The sequence below is a fragment of the Camelus bactrianus genome, chromosome 23 (assembly GCF_048773025.1).
Source record: "Camelus bactrianus isolate YW-2024 breed Bactrian camel chromosome 23, ASM4877302v1, whole genome shotgun sequence".
NCBI lineage: Eukaryota > Metazoa > Chordata > Mammalia > Artiodactyla > Camelidae > Camelus > Camelus bactrianus.
Window position 1 is genome coordinate 19,600,907 of NC_133561.1, and position 22,912 is coordinate 19,623,818.

The 22,912-nt window shown below is 39.8% G+C and overlaps 1 protein-coding gene and 1 long non-coding RNA gene across 17 annotated transcripts in view; one reads left to right on the forward strand and one right to left on the reverse strand.

The window, feature by feature from the left end:
* DESI2 (desumoylating isopeptidase 2) overlaps positions 1-15,488 on the reverse strand; it is a 36,005-nt gene extending 20,517 nt beyond the window's left edge. Inside the window, exons 1-4 of one of the 7 annotated variants that reach the window (XM_074351731.1) lie at positions 15,193-15,488; positions 6,488-11,789; positions 6,222-6,373; positions 5,895-6,114 (exon numbers count right to left, since the gene is read on the reverse strand). In XM_074351731.1, coding sequence (XP_074207832.1) covers positions 5,895-6,047 — 153 coding nt within the window. In that variant the 5' untranslated portion in view covers positions 6,048-6,114; positions 6,222-6,373; positions 6,488-11,789; positions 15,193-15,488. Of the gene's footprint in view, positions 1-5,312; positions 5,428-5,894; positions 6,115-6,221; positions 6,374-6,487; positions 11,790-15,192 lie in introns of those variants that run through there. The other 6 variants (XM_074351729.1, XM_074351726.1, XM_074351727.1 and 3 more) reach the window with 6 other exon arrangements.
* Positions 15,489-15,614: 126 nt separating this feature from the next.
* Positions 15,615-22,912, forward strand: part of LOC123613985 (uncharacterized) — a 107,683-nt gene continuing 100,385 nt past the window's right edge. For 3 of the 10 annotated variants that reach the window (XR_006721411.2, XR_006721406.2, XR_012501837.1), the window contains exon 1: positions 15,737-15,894. This is a non-coding gene — a long non-coding RNA (uncharacterized LOC123613985). Of the gene's footprint in view, positions 15,895-22,912 lie in introns of all 10 variants that reach the window. The other 7 variants (XR_012501838.1, XR_006721410.2, XR_012501840.1 and 4 more) reach the window with 6 other exon arrangements.

Here is a 22,912-nt window from a genome sequence, read left to right on the forward strand (position 1 = left end):
CCCTTCCCTAATACTTTGTTCTACATACTGGTAAAGGGTTGTATACATGTGTAAATAAGCAGGTCACTTCTGACTATCTGTTAATTCTCAGAATTTCCAAGAATCTTTGGGAGTTGACGTCAAATTCCAAGAGCAGTGGCTCATTAACCTGAATAGCAAACAATGGTAGAGTTAATTTGACTCTACTGTAAGACTCCTATAAGCAATAATTTATATTCTTGAGAAGTATAGATCTGAGTAAAAGGCCTCTGTAAGTAAGGCAGTGGTTTTGTAGGATGCTTATCTATTCATTAGGGACATGAGCAGAGGGCTGGAAAACCAATTTCACTTTGGAGCTAGGACCTTATAGCCTTGTACCTCCTAAGTCCAGGGAGGTGGCAAGTAAGAAGAGGGCCAAGGAAGGGCCCTGGACACATGCTTTACCTAGTCTGATACCAGCCAGCGTCACTGAAGGCTGGCTCTTTAGAGCACTCTAAAGTATTAATATAAGAAAAGGTAAGAAGAAACAATTCAGGGGGAGGGTATAGCTCAAGTGGTAAGAGTGCTTGCTTAGCATGCATGAGGTACTGGGGATTGAACCCAGGTTCAATCCCCAGTACCTCCTCTAAAATAAATAAACCTAGTTACCTCCCCCCACCAAAATAAAAGAATTAAATAATATAATAATAAATAAAACATAAAAAGTTTTAAAAAAGCCTTAAAAAAGAAACAATTCATAGAAAAATTATCATCTTGATATATGTGGAAAGGCAATAAACATATATAAAAAAACTACAGTTACTTTTGCACTCAATCTTGCTTCAATGCAAAAAATTGGTCTGAATACTGCCATTTATAATTTTAAAGCCTTACTTACAGAAGTGAATTGATTGTGCTATATTACAGTCATATATTAAAATGTTAAATTCTTCTAATAGAGAACTTTCATTAAACTTTATTTTAGTCAGTGATTTGCCGTAATAATTTAATAAAATGTTATGCTTCCTATTTGAAAGCAACAACAATGATAAATGCTATCTCTCTAGTCTGGAATTTAAAACACTTAGTATAATCACTTAAGAGTCTGGGCCTGACTTCCTTAAAAGGCAGTATTAAATGATCTAAGCATGACTGTTTTCCCTAAAAAACTAGAACCAGTGTTCATGTGGATTAAAAGCAAGTGTATTACTTAATTTCCCAAAAAAGGTGTTCAGTGAGTAGAAAGGGCATTTCAATTATAGAGTTAAAATCCAGAATAAACTGTGAATAGTGGAGACTGTGGGATAATTACTACAATGCCATATCATATAAAACTGCCCTTGATGTTCATACTCTTAAACTACCTTTGAGGTCTTTTTGGTACCACTGGACTGATTCCAAGATAATTTTACAGCAAATGCTGTTTAAAAAGTAAATCATATTTTAAGTGCTATCTATGATGCCTTAGTACTGGGCTAGTCATAAAGCAGAGAGACAATAAAAACTCACTGAATGAACTGAGATCTTTTTTAGATGAAATCATGAATATCCAGGGCTATGTCTGGTAATTTACTTTATACTGTAAGAAATACATAGATTATACTCTATTACTATTATTTCTAAGAAAATGTCCAATCTTTTCACTACCAGAAAATATTATCTAAAATAAGCACACTGTGCATAGTAAACAATCTTATAGTTACCGGGGGAAAGAGGGTAGGAAAGGATAAAATTGGGAGTTCAAGATTTGCAAATATTAACTACTATATATAAAAATAGATTAAAAAATTTCTTCTGTATAGCAGAGGACTATATTCAATATTTGGTAATAACCCTTAATGAAAAAGAATATGAAAACAAATGTATGTATATATATGTATGACTGGGACGTTATACTGTATACCAGAAATTGACAAACTGTAACTGACTATACTTCAATTAAAAAAAAAAACACCAAAAAGTAAATAAATAAAATAAGCACATCATTCACTTTCTAGGTCTTAGGGGAAAAAAAATCTCTGTGTAACAAAAACATTTTCATTACAATAGTATTTATAAATTGTTAACAGTAGGTATTAAGCCTCAATCTTTCAAAGTACATTCTCTCCTGATACAAAAGATTTACCAGTAATTTTTTAGTTAATAGTGTTTCAAGTCTTGTAAATGTTCTGGAAATTTTTTTTCTTTTTGAGACAATGTAGTCAACTAAACATTTGTACTAAAGCTAGGGTAGCCAAACTTCCTCATTTGCTGGGGCAGTCCCTCCCAGTTTACACTTGCTTCAATATACTATTTAGCCTGCACCCTATTTTATTCTGAAGATTCAGTTTTGATGGTAAAATTGAAGGTTAGCCTAAGGCTGGCCTCCTTAAGGACTGTACTCTGGGTCTTAAGCTCCTAAGCACTGTTCTGAACTCGTAAGTGTGAATATGTGTAACTACACACTTACATGATAACCTAAAACCAAGGAAAACGTGGTGCTATGTATTTTGCACAGAGCTAAAGTTTCCTTCTCTTAATCGACCAGGTATACTAATTTTCAAAAACAAATTATTAAACAACAAGATCCTATGGCATAGCACAGGGAACTATATTCAGTATCTTGTAAAAACCTATAATGAAAAACATGAAAAAGAATATGTATATATATGTATGACTGAACCACTATGTTATACACCAGAAACTAACACAACACTGTAAAATCAACTATACTTCAATGAAAAAAAAAACAAAACAAAACCAAAAAGCAAACAAAAAAACCATTGTGTTTACTGAAGTATCTAATTTCTAAGACCCATAAGCTAGACACAGGATGACTATGTTAATTCAAAGTTATTTAATGGAGAAGAGATTTAAAAAAATTGAATCAACTGTGAATCAAATGCTCCTTGAATATTTTTAAGACTACAGTTCTTTTATATACCCACAGTTTGACTCTACTAGCGATGGTAAGTAGATGGGACAGGGTACTGCCAATTCTTGGTCCTGATACCACATCTATACCATTAAACCAAGTTCTTGGCAAATCACTCATATCAGGCACTTACTTTAGTAGTGTGAAATATTGTGGTAAAACCTTGAAACTCCTTTTAGGAGGCCTATTTGTACTTGACTATTGACTATCCCTGGATTGGGTTCTAAACTGCATGACATGCGAGACAAAGTCTTACTGAATTCTGTATCCTCTATGTTGCTTGGTGTATTTTATTATACTTAGTAGATCACTCAAATACTTGATGTGCTGAAATGCAGCAAGGAATATGTAATGCTTTTCCCTCTGCCCTGTACTTGATGTGACCTATGGAAAAGAGCACCTCCATTCTCACTCATTCAATAAATATTTATTGGACACCTACTATGTGCCAAGAACTAGCACCACAGAAGTTAGCATGATGAAGTCCCTGTTCTCATGGAGCTTGCATTCTTGGCAGTTGTCTTTTAAACTCCAGGTTGCAACCCATTAGAGAACCGTGAAATCATGTAGGGATTGCATTATTTTAAATGGACAAAACATAATGGAATAGAACTTATCAGAGGACCCCACAAATAACAAGGTGTTTCCTGAACATCTGGTTTCAGCTACATGTGTATATACTCAGTATTACATAAAACGTAGTTTTTAGTTGGTCCAGGATAAAACTGAGAAACAGTTCTAGAAGAGTCCCTTAAGATGCAGCTCAGTTTAAATCTCATTTAAAATTTTTACTTACCAGCAAAGCTATAAATAAAGCAAGTTAGACAACTTTGATTCGATAAAATGTATGTGTCAGGGACTCTGTTAGACACTGGGAACATGAGGATGATTAACTCACAGTCCTTGTCCATAAGGAACTCATTAGGAATGCAAACAATCACAATTTGACAAATGTTAAAATAGAAATATTTGTATATATAATAAATTAATAACTCATGATTTAGTTTCTGGATGCTGCTCTAACACATATTTCACTTTCTCTAACTTTCATAGTGATAATAGTCCACATAAAGTATGTACATCACTTTTGGGATACTTAGACAAGTTATTTGTACCCAAGGTCACATAGTGAGTGGCTAAGCTGTAAATAGAGCCCAGGTTTCTTAGCCTTCACCTACAGGTTTTTTTTTTTTAATCACATGACCACTTCCTAATAGATATTCTCATGTGGACTCGATTTTCTTTACATGATCTTGAAGTATCCTGAGCAACTTCAGAATAAGATGGAGATCATTACTATTATTAATTCATGACTTTTCCTGAAGTGTGAAATTACGGTAATCCATCATGTACCATCACAAATAAAAAGGAACAGCCATCACTTACTCTTTGCCTAAATGCCATATAATGTGCCCACCTCATTACTAGTTTAGCAATGTAGAGACCTCCTTTTCTAGGATGATAACTAACCCTCGAATCTGAAGGAGAGGGAAAATCTGGCAAACATTGTCCTTTTAGAAGCCAGTCTGACTGACTTCAACAAGACAACTCTTTCCACACTATTCAGTAGACTAGAACACATACACAACAGATTACACTGAGAACTGCTGGAGACAATTAACATGTTAAATTCTTTATCTGGTGGTTCTTTTAACTTATTGTTGGACAGTGAGCCAGAAATTATAATTACATTATTGTATACAAACCAATCTCAGGCTAAGTTGTTTACTTTTAGTGTCCACAAATATTTAAAGACTTATAAATTAGTTCCATTAAGTTGGAACCCAAGGTGGGGAAAAAGGCTATAAAATTAACCCCAATTTTATACATATACTATGATGGCGATATTGGAAATGGTGTCAAATGTACAACAGTCTGCTTTTAATTCTTCAATTGAGGTAGCACTTTGTTCTGTGTAGTATAATATTCCTTTAGATAAAGTGAAGAAATTTCAAAAATTGAATCACTAAGTGTTGCAACTGCTGAAAGCAGACAAATGGAAGCTCATTTAGCTTCTATAATCCTGCAAATAACAACATTAGCAATAACAATAGCTAACACTGTCTAGTGCTTATCATGTGCCAGGTACCATTGTATGCATTTTACTTACACTGACTCATATGATCCCTACAAAAACCCTATGAACTAGGTATAGTACTATTTCCCCTTTAGAAGGAAACAGAAGCACAGAGAAGTTAAATAATTTTTCGAAGGTCACAAAGCTAAAAAGGAGAAAGTAGGATACAAATCCATGCAGCCCGATGCCAGGCTAAACCACAAAGACAAAGAACTGCGTTACACTCCCTCCTACTACAGATTCTCCTCCTGCAAGGAGAAGGTGGATAACTCGCTGTCCCTGTCTCAGCCCTGACTCTTTCTCATGTCTGTACTCTTGTTCTGAACCAGTGTGGATGGTCTGGGGCTCTCACTTGCCACTTGCCTGGCTAGGGAGATGTGTCAAGATAGCAGAGAGGAGCAGGCCCTGGAGGTGAGCAGCCAGGCATATGGTGGAAACACAAAGCCATCGCAGGTGTCCAGCGGCATGCTTCTCCTTCCTGCAAGCAGCAGCAGTGAACAAGAGGACACAGTGGAGAAAGAAACTGTTTCAGGATGACACGTCTAGGGGAACTTCAGGTGAGTCCAACAAACCTTTTTCAAGTAATTACTATGTACTGAGCTCTGGGAATAAAAGAAGAGTAAGGCACTCTCTGCCCTCAAGCTCACTGCGGAGGGAAGGATTTAGAAATCTATGCTGCTGCATTATTGTTTTGATACCACAGATAAAATAGCAACAGGTCAGAATGAATGGGGATTGAAATATTACAATTCTTGCTTGCTTCCTTATTTGTTAGCCTATTAAGAATAAATTTCTTAAGAAGTTGATTTAAAAAGACATACACTTCCAGGCTGAGAGCATCATGGTACAGTATGGTGGATGGTAAATGGAGGTAATATTGAAGTATCCCACTAAGGCTCCTCAGTTTAAGCGGATAAGGACTGGAAAATATTACAGCATACTCACATGCTGATTGGAATGACAGCAGAGGGGGAAAATTGATGAGACAGAACAGAAGAGAGTGGCAACAACTCTGAGAGGGAAGTCCTTGTATAGGAGAGTCTGGGCTCCAGCACACAGTGGGAGGTTTGACTTCAGACAGAAGCACAGGCAATTCATCCCATTCCATGTAATGGGAGGGAGGCAAACGGTGGTGGTGGAAGGATGAAAAACTTCTCTTCAATTGCTTAAAAAAAAGAAGTGAAATAAGCAGTGAAGTCATCAGCTGAGAGTAAGGAATGGGGAGAGCATAAAATACTGTAGCTGTCTTAAAGAGTGGGAGAGTCATCTGACCAGAGAAATAAGGAAGCACTGCCAGAAGGCATTTAGGGTCCTCTTGGGGTTTGTGGTCATGATTTTAAAGTGAGGTTAGTCCGTATGGCTGTATATTTTTCTCTAGCTGCATCCGGCTGCTGAGGTGTAGAGTAGATGGAGAGTTCAGTTACCTACAGTTGGCAGACAAGTAAGACAGAGGGAATGATTATAAAGATAGACTACCAAATCTAACTAGATAGGGGAGAGGGGAGTAAGGGAGCGATCATTTTAAGGGATTGGCTCACTCGATTGTGGGGGATGGCAAGTGGCAAGTCTGCAGGGCAGGCTGGCAGGCTGGAGATGCAGGGAAGAGGTGATGTCGCAACTTTCCTGGAGGCAAGATTCCTTCTTCTTTAGGGGACTACCTCAGTCTTTTCTCTTAAGGCCTTCAACTGATTGGATGATGCTTTAAATATCTTCATAGTAATATTTAGACTGTTGTTTAACTGAAAACTGGGTGCCAGGACCTAGCCAAGTTGACACATGAAATTAACTATCATAGAAATGTTCACAGAAAAGATTTAGGTAGTAGAGAATTTTTAAAAAAATCACTGCCCAACCATGAGTTCCAAAGAACACAGTGGAAGTTAGTTTAGGGAGAAGTGTTAGATTAGGACAAATAAAAAGAGAAACAGCACTTTCCAGGGATGAGAAATGCTTTTCGGTGGTTAAGGGCACAGATTCTAGTGTCAGAGCACATGGTTCAAGACTGGGCTTTATCACTTACAGGGTGATTCTGGGCAGGTTCTTCAACTAACCCTCAGTTTCATCATTTTAAAAATGGATAATAAGATGAGGGAACGGCTTACTGCAATGGGTGGCATGCAGAAAACACTAAAAAATATTAGCTTTTATTATTATGGGAAAAGACTCAATATTGTACATCTATCAATTCTCTCTCAAAATTGTTCACAAATTTAATGTCATTACACTTAAATTTCCAAATTTTTTTTGACAAATTGACTTTAAATTTTATTTCAATAAATAGTGTCGGCTTTCCACTTGGGAACAAACATGTAAATTGTTTCTATAATTTTAGGCTAGGGGAAGCCTTTCTAGGGATAACATGAAACCTCATGTCATAAAACTTAAAAAAAAAAAAAGAACCATAAAACTTGCGGACTACTGGGTATATAGCTAAAAGGACTGAAGGCAGAGACTTGAACAGACTACTTGTACATCCATGTTCACAGCAGCATTATTCACAATAGCCAAAAGCTAGATGCAAACAATGTCCATCAACAGATAAATGGATAAACAAAATGTAGTGTGTGTGTATGTACATACATGTACATACACACAAACATACAATAGAATGTTATTTAGCCTTAAGAAGGAAGGAAATTCTGACACATGCTACAGCAGAGATGACCCTTGAGGACACTATGCAAAGGCAAAGGTCAGTTACAAAAAGACAAAGGCTGTGTGCTTCCACTTACATGAGGTATCTAGTCAAATTCATGGAGGAAGAAAGTAAACCTGTGGTAAGCAGGGACTGCGGGGAAGGGGAAGCAGGAAGTTGTTGTTTAATAGGTATAGTTTCAGTTGGGCAACATGAAAAAGTTCTGGAGGTTGGCTGCACAACAGAGTGAATACACACTGAGCTACACAGCTAGAAGTGGTGTGTATTCCAATACAATTTAAAACTTTAAAAAGACAGAAAAAGTAAGACATTTTTTCAGAGCCTTACAAAGCACTCCTAAAAAAAAAATGAGTAATAGCCACAAACACTTTGGAATGATAATAAAGGGAAACTGGCCCAGCCATGTACCAAATATACTGTGAAATTATAATAATTAAAACAGTGTAGTAATGAGACTAGAATCAATTCTGTACAGGCAAGAATTCAGTGATATAAGGATGACATCACAATTCAGTGAGGAGAGACTTTCATTTCAAATAATATGGGGTCAATTAGTTAATTATTAAGTTCCGTTCTGTGGCTGGGGACTATCAGAGTTGTGCACTAAAATATATTCTGGATAAATTGAAACAAAATTATTTTCATGTATCTCACTTCCCTTTATTATTATTCTGCCTTTCACATAATTTAAGATTATTTTGGCAGTCTTCTCTTCATATTCTATTAACCAACTGGGTAACACCTATACAATAGTGATGCTCTGAAATTTAAATAATCTTACAGAAATCTGACAGTCAACAAATGGAAAATATAAGTATAACCTGTCTTAAGAAAAATCTTTTTAACAAAAGAATTCATCTAAAATGGTAAGCTCTCCTTGGTATTTAAGAGTATTTAATTTACAAGTTTCATTAAATTCTGTTTTGTTCACTTTATCCATCCTCATAAACGTGATCTTGGGACTGATAATACACAACACCTCTGCAGTTTGAAGGCTCTGTAGTCACCAACCTGTTTGGACCTTTAATATCTGAGTATCTGCCAATCATAAAAGGTTTCCATACTTTACTTTTTGAATACAGCTGACCCTTGAACAACATGAGATCACTTAATATGCAGATTTTTTTCCGTAAATATACAGTCAGCTCTCCATATCCACACGTTCCACACCCGTGCATGTGGAGGGCTGACTATGGGGCCTGGGCATCTCCAGATTTTGGTATCGGGGCAGGTCCTGGAACCAATCCCCCATGGGATACTGAGGGACAACTGTACAAACTTCCCATTTTAAGTTACTAGGTTAAAATATAGTCCATGCCAAGTCAAAAGACTGATAAAAGGGAACACTTTACATTTTGGGGTTTAAAAAATACCTTTCACAGTGTGGTCAGCAGAAGGACTCCTTAAGATGTCCAGATCTGGCCTCCAGAAGCTGTGAATATGCTACAGTACACGGCAAAGGGACTTTGCAGAGGTAGTTAAAGTTACAGGCCTTAAGACATTACCCTGGAATATCCTTGAGGGTCTCATCTAATTATAAGAGCCCTTAAAAGCAGAAAACTTGCTCTGGACTGAGGGAGAATAGATGTGGCAGAAGGAGAGGCCAGAGATAGCCGAAGTGTGAGAAGGACTCAATGCACTATTGCCAGTTTGAAGATGAAGGATGCAGATGAGGAATGCAAGAGGCTTTAAGCATCTGACAGAGGCCTGGCTGACAAACAGCAAGGCATGGGACCTCAGCCCTACAACTGCAAGCAACTGAATTCTGGTAATGACCTAATGGGCTTGGGGGCAGATGTGCCCTGAAAGCCTAGGCCGCCTGACACCTTGCTTTCAACCCTGTGAGGCCTACAGCGGAGGAACAGCTTAGTCCGCCAGAGCCGCTGACCTAGGGAAGCGTGAGGGAATGAATCTGCACTATTTTAAACCACTAAGTTTTTATTACTGTGGGAATAGAAAACAAATATATACAGAGATTGGGTTCTTTTCTCTTATATACTAAACCAGAAAAAAGGGAAGAAAAGAAAAGAACAGAAAAGAAAAAAGAGCACATACTATCAGGGATAACATAGAAGGGCAGATTTTTTTTTTTTTTTTTTTTAGCCAGACTCATGGGTCATGAGTGGTAGGAGAGTCACTGGCCCAAGAAATATACTTGATACAAAAAAATTAAGATTAGTTCCTATTAACTAGTTAATCTTGCTAAAATTCAGGAACTGACAATGTTTTTGGATGGATCATCTTCCAAGGAGTGATTAAGATATAAGTTCAAAAATAAACAGGCTAAGAACATTTCTTTAGTTCCATGGTGTTTAAAAAAAAAACAACCCCGTGTCAAAGAAGAATATTTGATATTTTTCCTACCCCGTTCCCATGATCCACCCCCGCTTCATTTGGTCACCCTATTCCAACAATCAAAGCTAAAATTCAGCAATGTACTAAGTAAAAGTATAAGGAAAAAACCCAGAAGTAGGTATTTGACACAGGAGAAGGAGGATCAGATGACATTTTCATGCCATTGAAGTATTGGCACCATTCCTAATAAAACTGCGTGGTTAAAATCCTATTCATTTGGTAAATATTTACTTACAAAACACCGTCTAGTGTCGGGCCTGTTCTAAACACTGGTGATAGTATGATGCTATCAAGGAACTTACAGTCTAGCGGGATGCACAGAATTATAATACATGCAGTGACCGAGACATGCAGAAAGTACGAGGGCACAGAGTTCAGCCAAGTCTGACGGATAAAGGCTAAGCCACGGCCCAAAGGAGCCAGGGGTTAGAGACGGTCAGCGCTGGAACAGGACATTCCAGATGGAAGGATCAGCATGCACAAAAGATACTGAGGTGTGGACCAGTAGAGCAAGCCTGTTCAGATAACTTAAAAATTTCACTGCGTGAGCCTAAGAGTATGTGTGGGGATAGGGGGCGGGAGGGGGCTTGTTGGGGACTGATAGGAAACGGGCTTTAACAGTCAGGGGCCAAATCATAAAGGGCATTAGATTTTACCCTGGAGGTGAATTTTAAGCAGAGAAATGGCACAACCATTTACGTTTCAGAAAGATTACTTTGGTCACAGAAGGGAAGATGGACTAAAAAGTAATACTAAAGACTGCAACTAGTAAGAAGGCTATTATATTATAGAAACAGAGATAATGAGGGCCTGAACATGAGAAGCAACAGTGGAAATGGGGATAAGGGAACCAACTGAAAGAATATTCAGAAAGTAAAACATGTGAGAGACATCAGAGGTTCCCAGCTAACTGCCATTCTGACTCCCTGCCTGCCTTCCCCACAACTTACCATGAAGGCCTGAAAAGCCAGACACCCCCCTTCTCAGCTTCATCGCAGTCACATGTGAGTCAATTCTGGACAATCTCTTAGGAAAGGAGGGTGGCTCTGGCAAAGCCTTCCCCTTCTATTTAAATGACAGAGGTACATGAGGAACAAGGGCCCATACACCTGTCTTCCGATCCTGCTGAATGAGGATACTGTGCCTGGTGCTAAGACAGTCCCTTTACAACTATGAAGGGACAAGGCAAGAACAGAAGCCAACATGCTGAGGATAGCAGAGTGGAAATATGGAAAAGTCTCGGTCCATGACGACCCGGCTGAGCTGCTGAACTAACCTAGGGACTGTTATCTCTGGATTAAGTATCCTTTCAGTTTAAGCCACTGACTGTCAAGCTCTCTGTTACTTTCAGATAAAACTGACCAAACTAAGAGACAAGGCCTGGTAAATTGAAGGGTTTGCAATCAAGAGGAATTTCATTTTACTCCCAGGGTTCTGGCTTGGGAAACTGAGTAGAGGAAGGTGCTAGTTACCAAGACAAAATGACAACACAAGAGGTACTCGGGTTGGGAGTGGCCAGAGTAATGGGGAAGGGTCTGAGGTGGGGAAAGGAGGAAAGGGAAAAAAATCTGTTCCTGGACATTCTGATTTAAAGTTATTATGGAATCATGTAGGTGAAAACTATGTTTAGATGAGCCTGGAACTCTTTAACTAGATCCACAGATGTACAGGAAGTCAGACCCTGTCAGGCCTGCATGAGCTCACGCTCTCTTGGAGAAGGCTAACGGAGGCAGGAGGATCAAAAGAATGGAGTCCAGACAAAAACTTTCTCTTTTGAAGAGTCCTAGGAAGTGCTTCTTTTCTATCACAACTCTCAGGATGTACAGATCCTATTTAAAAATAAGAGAAAACTGTTTATGGAACGAATCTACAAACATTATCATGTTATTACATTTTTTATTTTATAAAAATTCATTAGTATAATTCATCAAGATAATCTGAAAAACACAAATTCTGGATCTATGACAAATGAAGACTTTGTACTAAAGTGACTATACCAGAGACTGTCCCAGCAACTGAAACTGATTTGAATCATGAATCACATGCTTTACTATCTGTACCAGTACATTAGCAATGTGTGAATAACCTCATTCCCAAGACTGAAAATAACTCCAGGACATGTTTTATTGGCGGTAGATTACCCCACAGTACAGAGAGGAACATAATCACTGAGAAGGCAGCAAGCAATAATTGAGCAGCACTATGTGAGATTAAGTAACCTTCTGAGGGGATACTACTCCTCCATGAGAAGTCAGATGACCCTGATACGATTATTTTCATATATGTGGCAGAGTTTTGGATGGAAAGAAATGATCAGCGGCTCCCAATCTAGTGAACAGGAGAAAAACAGCTAGAGTAGGCAACAGTCTCACACAGAAAGAGGCCCAAGGGCACACAGCAAGAGGTCCCTATACACAGTGATTATAAGCACAAACCAAAGGTTGATTTTCATGCTTACAAAGTTTGGACCAGATAGACTAGCTGATGTACTGCAAAGGCAGATGACAGCAATTCTCATCAAAGGCATTTATGATGAACAGCAAGTACTACCAAAGATAAAAGGAATTTGCCCTTGACATGAAGCAAAAATGCTTCAAAAACCAAAACTGACTTGAGAAAATGAGTATAATAAATACAAAATTGTAGCTCAACCCATTGGCCTTAACTCTAAAACCTAACTCTGATCACCCTGCTCCCTACCAAGAAAACTTCAAATGGTTCCCCACTCCCTACCCCGCCTCACAGATGCCCCCTCAGCCTTCACTGCAGCCCCAAACTAATAAAAGTTCTCACTGAACTGAAAGTTTTGTCTCCCTACATGCGTCCTACACGAGTCATACTGGACCAGCTGGTTATCTCCCAAATCTAACCTGTGCGTTCCTACTCCTGCACCCCGTTCACGCTGACTGTTCTCTGCCTGCAGAAACCCCACCAATCCCCCAAGTTCTGCCCCCTGTATCTTTCAGCAGTCTCCTCCTCCACATCTTGTCCTGCTTGTATCAAAATCATGCCATTCTGTTTTGAATTGTTATTACTGTTGCACCTCCCCTAAGATATTCTAAATTCCTTAAGAAACGATAAGTCATTCATTTTTGTGATTTTTACAGGGTCATAACTAAATAATTGTAGGTTGCTGAATTAGTGACATAAAACACAGACCAAAAGCCCTCATGAGAACCCACAAGTGCAAGTTCGTAAGAAGACTAATAATTCAGCTATTTACCATTCTGATTCCTATGTTCCTTCTCGTCCTGCTGATAGGAAAAAGCAATATGTAAGAAATAAATATAGGAATTATTCATTAGAGAAGATAATGAAATAGACCGTGGTCTAGAAATTCTAGATCCTATTCGTAGTTATCTGGACAGGTTTAACCTACCCTTTTCTCTACTTGCTTCCTCTGTAACTACCTACTTCACAAAAGTGACGTGAAGATCTTTGTTAACTAGTTAATATTTTTAACATCTTTCAGAACACTCCTCCCTTTAACGTACTGGTTTGAATAGCATCTCTAGCTTTTCCTACACCACATAGCAATCATTTTTGTGATTTATAGGATACCTGAAGTGTAAAGAAGCCCATTATATGCCAAAAAATATATTTTCAGTTTTATTTAAAAAGGCAATATGCTCTCTTCCTCTACTTTCACAGATTTCTTTTAGGCTGTGAAACTGTGGCCCTCTGGTCATTGCATAATCCTAACTGATAAAGGGGTTTATAATCTAGAAGAAAAAGCACACTGTGCTCTCAAGAGCAGAATATAGCAGACGGATGGTTTGTAACAGTCTTCATGAACAAACAAGAAACCAAACTCAGATCACTGAGGGGGATGGGGGCACAGAAACATTAAAAGGGCAATAAAAATTCTTGAAACATAAAGGCATCCACAGCTATCCACAAAAAGTTTAAATCTAGACAATTAGTTTTTAACCAGTAACACAGCCCAAAGACCTCACAAAGTACCACACTCTTCTAGAATCTCTAGTTCTGATTATTCTTCTCCGTAACTTTTTCTATCGTGTTCCACATTTCTCAGGATAGTAACCTACCTTCCCTTCACCTCCCAAGTTTATACGTGAACTCAGCTGAGACTCACGTCCCCAGCAGTCTCTATGCTCTTCGGACCTAATTCCCAGATTGGCATGGGAATTCCTTCCTACTCAAGATGTTACACTGTAAATTAAAAAACTTAAAAACAATGCAAGGGAATAAACAGGTAAGATAAGTGAATGAGAACCAAGGTTCCTGACCTCTAGTACTTCTGCTCATCTGAATCTTTAAACCAACAAAAACAATGATGGAGACTTTTTCACTTGTCAATCCATTTTACAAGAAATTTTAAACACTGCAGGTAGAGGTAACCCCTTATAAAACAAAAACTAATCAACCAAAAGCAAACAAACCTAAGCATGCATCTGACTGCAACAGTTAATTCTGTACTGGGTTATCTCAACCGCAATTACAAGGCAAACCAATCTTTGGACTCGATTCTATGTGCCTGCAGTACTCCAAAGTTATATGACATAATAAACAAGTTCGTTCCGTCCTCTCCAGTGGTCACGTCAGATACCTGTTGCATCACCTGGAAGGTGGTCTCCAGAATCTAGGAAAGGAGCGGAGCACCACTATGATCCCTAAATAATTCAGCTGGGCTATTTTCTGGATAAATTTTAGCCTCATTCATTTTAATGAGGTTGCCTTGGGGGCAAGGGGGTGTTGGCTCCTGTTCATCTTTGGCTTCGACAAGCGGTGACTTTCTGGACTTAGAGGGGCTTGGGAGTTTCTGAAGACTTGGGCACCATGAAAAGAGATGTATGGTTCGGCAGAAGAAGAGACAGACGGGAGAGCAGGCAATCGGAGCGGGAGAAACGGGGCAGCCCCGCAGTCCAGTTGGAGTGGGAAGTCCGATCCACGATGAAAGCTTGGCGGAAAGGACACTGCTCGTCGGCCGGACGGTCGGGCCCAGCCCAGGGTCCGGGCCAAGTTGGGGCAAGCGAGAGGTTCAAGGAGAACCGAGTCTTGCAAAGTCCTGGGGCAGCCCGGGCGACGCTAACACGCGCGAGGACGTTTACGGGGATTAAAAAAAAAAAAACAAAAAACTCCCCTCCCCCCATCCCGAAGAACTAAGCGGGAGGCGGCGACGCGAGGCAGGGAACCCGCGGGGCCGGTCCGAGCCGACCCGCGGAGGGATGCCGGCCTGGGCCGGGCTCGGGCCGCCGGGGCCGTACTCACCATGTCGTACACGTTTAGCACCACTAACTGGTTAGCCCCCATCCTCCTCCCGGCGGCCGCCGCCTCGCCCTCCAGCCGCTCGGTCTCTGCGGGGCCCGAGGCCGCTCCCACCCCCGCGGGCGCTTCGGGGGGCCGGAGCCGGGCACTAAGCGCACTGCCCGGCCCGCGGCAGCCGGGGCGGGAGCATCGGGAAGCGGGTCGCTCCCGGGCGCCGCCGACTAGACCCTCCGCGCCTACGGGGTCGTACCGCAGGCAGCCCGCTCCGGCTCAGGCACCTCCCACGGCGGCAGACACGTGGGGGAAGGCGTGGCCCGAGCGAGGGGCGGGCGCCAGGCGCCCGGGGGCGGGGCCGGCCGGCGCCGGGGCTGGGCCCGCCTGCGCTCTGGCCTCCTCTGCTGCGCTCGGACCTAAGATGGCGTAGTCTCAGCCTTCTCCGCCCGGGAGGACCAGGGTCCCAGAAAGACTATAGTTCCCAGCATGCAGTGAGGAAGCGCAGAGGCGGAGTGTCAGTAATGCGGTCCTTCCTCGGGGCCGTCGACGACAGCTCCCAGCATGCTGCGGGGGCCCGGCGCGGCGGGCCAGGCGTTCCCGGGAGACTACAGCTCCCAGCATGCAGTGCTTGCGGTCGGCACTCGAGCCCTTGCTGTCCGTCCTTGAGGGCGGTGAGGTCTTCTGCCTGCAACCCACTTCGCTGCTGCTACGGTTAGTTTCTGTTGCGTCGAGCTCCATGAAGAGAAGCGTGGCGAAAACATAGCGTTGACCCTGTTTTTCAAGTCCCTCGTCACTTTTCTTTTTTTTTTTTTTGCAAGGGGAGGGGTGGGGTAATAGAGAAAGGCGGGTGGGGGAAGGGGTGCAATGTGCATCCAGTTAATCCTCAGTATGGAATTTTATATTTTCTACTTACCTGCTGAGATGGGAAGAGTACAGCACTCATAGATTAGCACAATCCTAGAACACAGTAGGTGCTTTTGCGTTCATTTAAAAAAACGTTGCAGTTGAACATGTGTAAGCACATTTGACTGTGCTTTATGATTGAATTACTGTATTCTGTTGATTCTTATTTTGTGGTTGGCTTTATTCCTTTGATAACTAAGCTTAAAAAGCTAAAGCTCTCAACTGTTCTTATAAACAGTGAGCGGTACATATATGTAAATTTTAAAACGGTTTTATCTCAATGAGTTGTTCTTCCTGGAATAAACTTTGTTTACCTCCCTCCCCCCAGAAATGTTATGTGCCTGTCTTTTGTCAGGAAGTGTTGTAGATCCTGGGGAATAGAGAAATTAACGGGAAGGAGGACAAAGTATCGGTGACATTTGCTTTGTAAAGAGTTAAAATAGGATGAAGTGATCAAGTTTCCTCAGATTGGGTGCAGCAGGAAGGTCTTGGTTACCAGGTGAGGTTTATTTAAGCTGAGCTCTGAATGACAAAAAGCCAGCCCCACAGATATCAGCCGACAGATATCCCATTAAAAGGTATCAGCAAAGCTAATTGATTCAACCCATTAGGAAGCTATTCCACAAGTGCACACCAAAAAGTGGCTTGGATATTGGGGTTAGTGGGGGACACTGAAGAAATCAGATTTGGAATATTTTGGAAGTAGAGTCTACAGGACTTGCCAATGGATTGGATGTTGAGTTTGTTAGAAACACTCAAGGATAACTTCTAGATATTTGAATTGAAAAATTGTGCAGGTGGTGGTGCCATTTATAAGATGTGAAAATTGGAAAGAACCGATTGGGAAGAGGGAGGTCAAGAGTTACGGTTTGATCATGTTAAATTGGAGATACTTTTTAGACACCCATGATATCAGGTAGGCATTTGGAAAAACCAGAGTCACAGTCATGATAAATAAACTCTAAAGTTTTGGGACTGATTGGATGACTCAGGAAAGTATGTAGCTTAACAAAGATAAAGGGGCCAGAGACAAAGCTCTAGAACCCTTCATGCAGAGGTCAAGTAGAAGAGGAAGACAAATCACTGAAGCAGGAGGAGAATGTGGTAACACAGAAGCCACAGGTGTTAAGATTCAGCAATATGGAGGTTACGTAGCCTTGACAAGAGCAATCTCAGGGGAGGATTGGGATTCAAAGACTGTCTGGAATGGTCTGAGAGGTGAATTTAAGGAGAAGAAATGGAGACTATAGGCAACTTGGGTCAATAGTGGGATAAGGCTGTGTAGTCAGTGGAGGACATTTTAAAGATGGCACGTACTAAGATATACTTGTAGGTGGAAAGAGAGAAATTGATGATGGAGAGGGTGAGGAGGTTTCCAAGGGCAAGGTAAGAAGGGGAAGAGATCCAATGCACAAATGGAGGGGTTGACCTTTAGTAGGAAGGATGCTTTATCCATAGTGACAGCCTATAAGGTAGATGCAGGTACACAGTGATGATGCGGAAGATACAGAAGACAAATGAAGGCAGGCATTCTTTTCTGATTTGCTTTGATTTTTCTTGTGAATAAGAGGCAGGATGATCACTGGAGAGTCAGAGAGGGGAAGGGTGGGGTGTAGGGAATTTGAAAAGAGAGAAGGTGTAAAATAGGGGAAACAAATATCCTGAGGAAATAGGGTGGAATCTCCAGGCACTGTTGAGTGACAGTAAATGCTGTGTGCTTGATTGTTATTTGTCTGTCGTCTGGTTGTGGACAAGGTTCTAAAATTCATTTTTAGTGTACCTAGCTGCTTTGCTTCCCTCCCCCTGCTGCCTTCCTCTCTTCCTAATACAACTGAACAAAATGCAGGTGTGGGGAAAGGCACTATCCATTAACATCTCATAACACCTCTTACTGAGGGCTCAAACCACTGGTTCATTTCACCTGTTACTCTAAACACTCGCTTTGTCCTTTGTGATCTCAGCTACTCTCACAGCTGTAACTATTGCATGTGTGCTGAAAAGTCTGATGCCCCCATCTCTGGTCCCTATCTCTCTTTTGAGCACCAGGCCAGCATAACCCGCAGCCTGTTGGACTTCTCCACCAGGTGTATTTGTTTTTTAATTGCTGCTGTAACAAATGACCACAAACTTAGTGGTTTGTAACAACACAACACAAACTTATTATCTTAACAATTCTAGAGGCCAGCAGTCAAGAATGGGTATCCCTGAGATAAGATCAAGGACTGTGTTCTTTCCAGAGACTCTAGGGGAGAATCTGCTTCCTTGTCTTTCACCTGCTGGAGACTGCCCTCATTCCTTGACTCAGGGGCACATCACCCTGACCTCTATTATTGCATTGTATCTTCTCTGACTCTCCTGCTCCCTCCTTTCACTTAGGACCCTGGTAATTACATTGGGTCCACCTAGATAATCAAGGATAATGTCATCTCAACAGCCTTAACTAATCATGTCTGCAAAGTCTTTTTTTTTTTTTTTTTCTCCTATGTGAAGTAATGTATTTGCAGGTTCTAGGGAATTGGATGTGGACATCTTTGGGGAGCTATTATTCTGCCCACTGTGTAGGATGTCTCAAGGTCACTTGAAGTTAATCAGGTACAAAATTGAATTCACTGATGATAAATTGCTCATGGAATTTAGGTATCAAGCCACCAATAACTGAAATTATCCATTCACTCATTGATTCATCGAACAAGTATTAAATGAGTACCTTCTAGGTGTCACCCACTGTGTACCACTAGCACTCTGTGATAAAACACATGACTCCTGCCCTCATGAAGCTTACAAACAAGTGGAAAACAGAAAAAAGTATGTGTTTATTCATTAATTTATAATTTACGTTGAAGGGCACAAGTAGTGGTGGAGCAGAATAAGGAGATTTATTTGGGGTGGTTGTCGGGAAGAAGAAACGATTCCAGTAATATTAACAAAGAAAATTTAATATAAAGAATTGTAAATGGGGTACTGGGGGCTGGAAAAAAAAAAAAAAGGAACACGAAGTTATCAGGGAGGTTGTAAGCACCAGAAGCAGCTATCACCCTGAGGCCTGGGGGAACAAAGAGTTTGGGATTTAAAGTTTTAAAGCTTGGAGGAGAGCCCTGTTGAGGTGGAATCCAAAACCCTGAAGAGAGAAGTTTGGCAGGCTGCTGCTGCTGGTGCCTCTGAGGGGCACAATGACGTGGGTCCTGGAAATTTTTAAAAACTTCCAGCTGGACATCAACCATTGCTCCTGAAATCTGCTGCCCCTGCTGGGATGAAGAAGCATGACTAAGTTCTCGCTGACAGGAAAGGTGGGAAACGAGAAGTCCTCTTCCTCTTCCTGCTGCCAGCATCCTTCTGGTGCGGTACCCGGTACTAGAGAAACCTACCAGGGAGCCAGGTGGAGAGCGGAAATGTCGTTTGCCTGGCCTCAGCGACTAGAAAGGTGGATTCAAAACTGAGAGAGTAGCCTCATTACAACCTACACAGACAATTACAACCTACACAATCCTGAAGGGAGACCTAAGTGTTCAGAGCATCATCAAGGAAAATAAAATTTGAAACTTATTGCTATCTGAACTGCGTTGTAGCGATGAAGTGAATCCAGCTGTCTTTTTAAAAACTATTGAAGTATAACTGACTTACAATATTCTATTACTTTCAGATGCACAACATAGTGATTTGATATTTTTATAAATTACAAAATGATCACCTTGATATGTCTAGTTACCATCTGTCACCATAAAAAATTATTCCAATATTATTGACTGTATTCCCCATGCTGTACATTACATTCTTGTAACTTATTTATTTTATAGCTGAAAGTTTGTACTGCTTAATCCCCTTCCTATTTTGTCCATTCCCCAGCCCCTCCCCTTTGTTAACCACCCATTTATTGTCTGTACTTATGAGTCTGTTTTTGTTTTGATTTGTTCATTTGTTTTGTTTTTTAGATTCCACATGTAAGTGAAACCGTACAGTATTTGTCTTTCTCTCTCTGACTTATTTCACTAAGTATAATACCTTCTAGGTCCATCCATATTGTAACAAATGGCAAGTTTTTTTAATGAGTAATAGTCCACTATATACGTGTGTGTGTGTGTGTATACACATGCGCACACACACACGCATACACACATCTTTATCCATTCATCCATTAATGGACACTCAGATTGCTTCCATATCTTTCCTATTGTATACAATACTGTTTCCTATTGTATATAATAAATAATGCTGCAGTGAACTTGGGGTGTGTATACCTTTTTAAATGATTGTTTTTGTTTTCTTTGGGAAAAGACCAGAAGCAACATTGCTGAATCATATGATAGTTCTATTCTTAATTTTTTTCAAGAACCTCCATACTGTTTTCCATAGTGCTGTACCCATTTACATTCCCACCAACCAATCATGAGGGTTCTCTTTTCTCCACATACTGCCAGCACTTATAATTTATTATCCTTTTAGTGATGGCCATTCTGACAGATGAGAGGTGCTATCTCATTGTGGTTTTGATTTGCATTTCCCTGATGGTTGGTGAAGTTGAGCATCTTTTCATGTGCCTCTTGGCCATCAGTGTGTCCTTTTTGGAAAATGTATATTCAGGTCCTCTGCCAATTTTTTAATCAGGTTGTTTGTTTTGTTTGATGTTGAGTTTTATGAGTTCTTGGGATATTTTGGAGATTAACCCCTTATTAGATGTATGATTTACAAATATCTTCTCCTATTCAGTAACCTACCTTTTCACTTTGTTGCTAGTTCCTGCACTGTGCAAAAGCTTTTTAGTTTGAAGTACTCCCATTTGTTTATTTTTAGCTTTTGCTGCCCTTGCCTGAGGAGACCTGTCCTATAAAATATTGCTAAGATTGATGTCAAAGAGTATATTACCTATGTTTTCTTCAAGGAATTTTATGGTTTCAGCTCTTACATTTAAGTCTTTAATCCATTTTGGGCTTATTTTTGAGGATGGTATGAGAAAGTAGTCCAGTTTGATTCTTTTGCATGTAGCTGTCCAGTTTTCCCTACACCATTTATTGAAGAAGCTATTTTTCCCCCATCGTATATTGTTTTCTCCTTTATCATAGGGTAAATAACCATGTAAGCATGAGTTTATTTCTGGGATCGATATCCTGTTCCATTGATCTGTGTTCTGTTTTTGTGCCAGTACCATATTGTTTTGATTATTGTAGCTTTGTAGTGTAGTCTGAAGTCAGGGAGTGATTCTTCTCAAGGTTTTTTTGGGCGGAGCTATTCAAGATCTTTTGTGTTTCCAAACAAATTTTAGAATTATTTGTTCCAGTTCTGTGAAAAATGTCATTGGTATTTTGATAGGGCTTGCATTGAATCTGTAGATTACCTTGAATAATAGTATGGTCATTATAACAACATTAATTCTTTCAATCCATGAGCAAGGTAAATCTTTCCATTTGTTTGTGTCATCTTCTACAAAGTCTTACAGTTTTCCAAGTGTAGGTCTTTACCTTTTTGCTTAGATTTACTCCTAGATAATTTGTTCTTTTTGATGCAATTATAAATAGAATTAATTTATTAATTTCTTTTTCTGATAGTTGTTAGTGTATAGAAAATGCTATAGAAAAATGCAACAGATTTCAGTGTACTAATTTTGTATCCTGCAACTTATTGAATTCATTTACTAGTTATAATAGTTTTTTGTTTTGTTTGTTTGTTTTTGGTGGCATCTTTAGAATTTTCCATATAGTATTTTGTCGTCTGCAAACAGTGACAGGTTTATGTTTTCTTTTCCAATTTGGATTCCTTTATTTCTTTTTCTTATCCGATTGCTGTGGCTAGGACTTCCAATTCTATCTTGAATAAAAGTGATGAGTGGGCATCCTTGTCCTGTTCTGTTGAGTATGTATGATGTTAGTTGTGGGCTTGTCTTATATGGCCTTTATTATGTTGAGGTATGTTCCCTCTGTCTCCATTTTGTTGAAAGTTTGTATCATAAGTAGATGTTGAATTTTATTAAAAGCTTTTTTTGCATCTATGGAGATGTTTTTATGCTTTAAAATAGGATTTTTATTTTTCAATTTGTTAAAGTGGTGTGCCACATTGATTGATTTATGAATATTGAATCATCCTTGCACCCTTGGGATAAAACTCACTTGATCATTGTGTATCATCCTTATAATGTATTGTTGAATTTGGTTTGCTAATATTTTGTTGAGGATTTTTGCATCTATGTTCATCAGTGATATTGGCCTGTAACTTTGTGTGTGTGTGTGTGTGTGTGTGTGTGTGTGTGTGTGTGTGATAATTTTGTCTGGTTTTGGTATCAGGATGATACCGGCCTTATAAAATGAATTTGGAACCATTCCTTCTGCAATTTTTTGGAATAGTTTGAAAAGGATAGATGTTAAGTTAACTGTTTACTAAATGTTTGGTAGAATTCACCTGTGAAGCCTGTGGTCCTGGACTGTTGTTTGTTGGGAATTTTATTTTTAATACTGATTCACTTTAATTAGTGGTAATTGGCCTGTTCTTATTTTCAATTTCTTCCTGGTTCAGTCTTGGGAAATGGCATGTTCCTAAGAATTTATCCATTTCTCTTAACTTTTCCATTTTGTCAGCATTTAATTGTCCATAGTGAGGTGTTCGCTTACACCATGGTGATAATCATATTGCAATATATAAATGTATCAAATCAACACCTGTATACCTTAAACTTACACAATGTTATATGTCAATTATATATATAATTTAGCAGTAACCAGCAAACGTCACTGTCTTTTTATCCCTATGTTCAAATGCTTGCTCCATTGTACCTGCCGTAACACTCCCCTCCACCAGGACATTTCCCCAAGTCACCATCAATAAAAGCTTTAGCAACTGA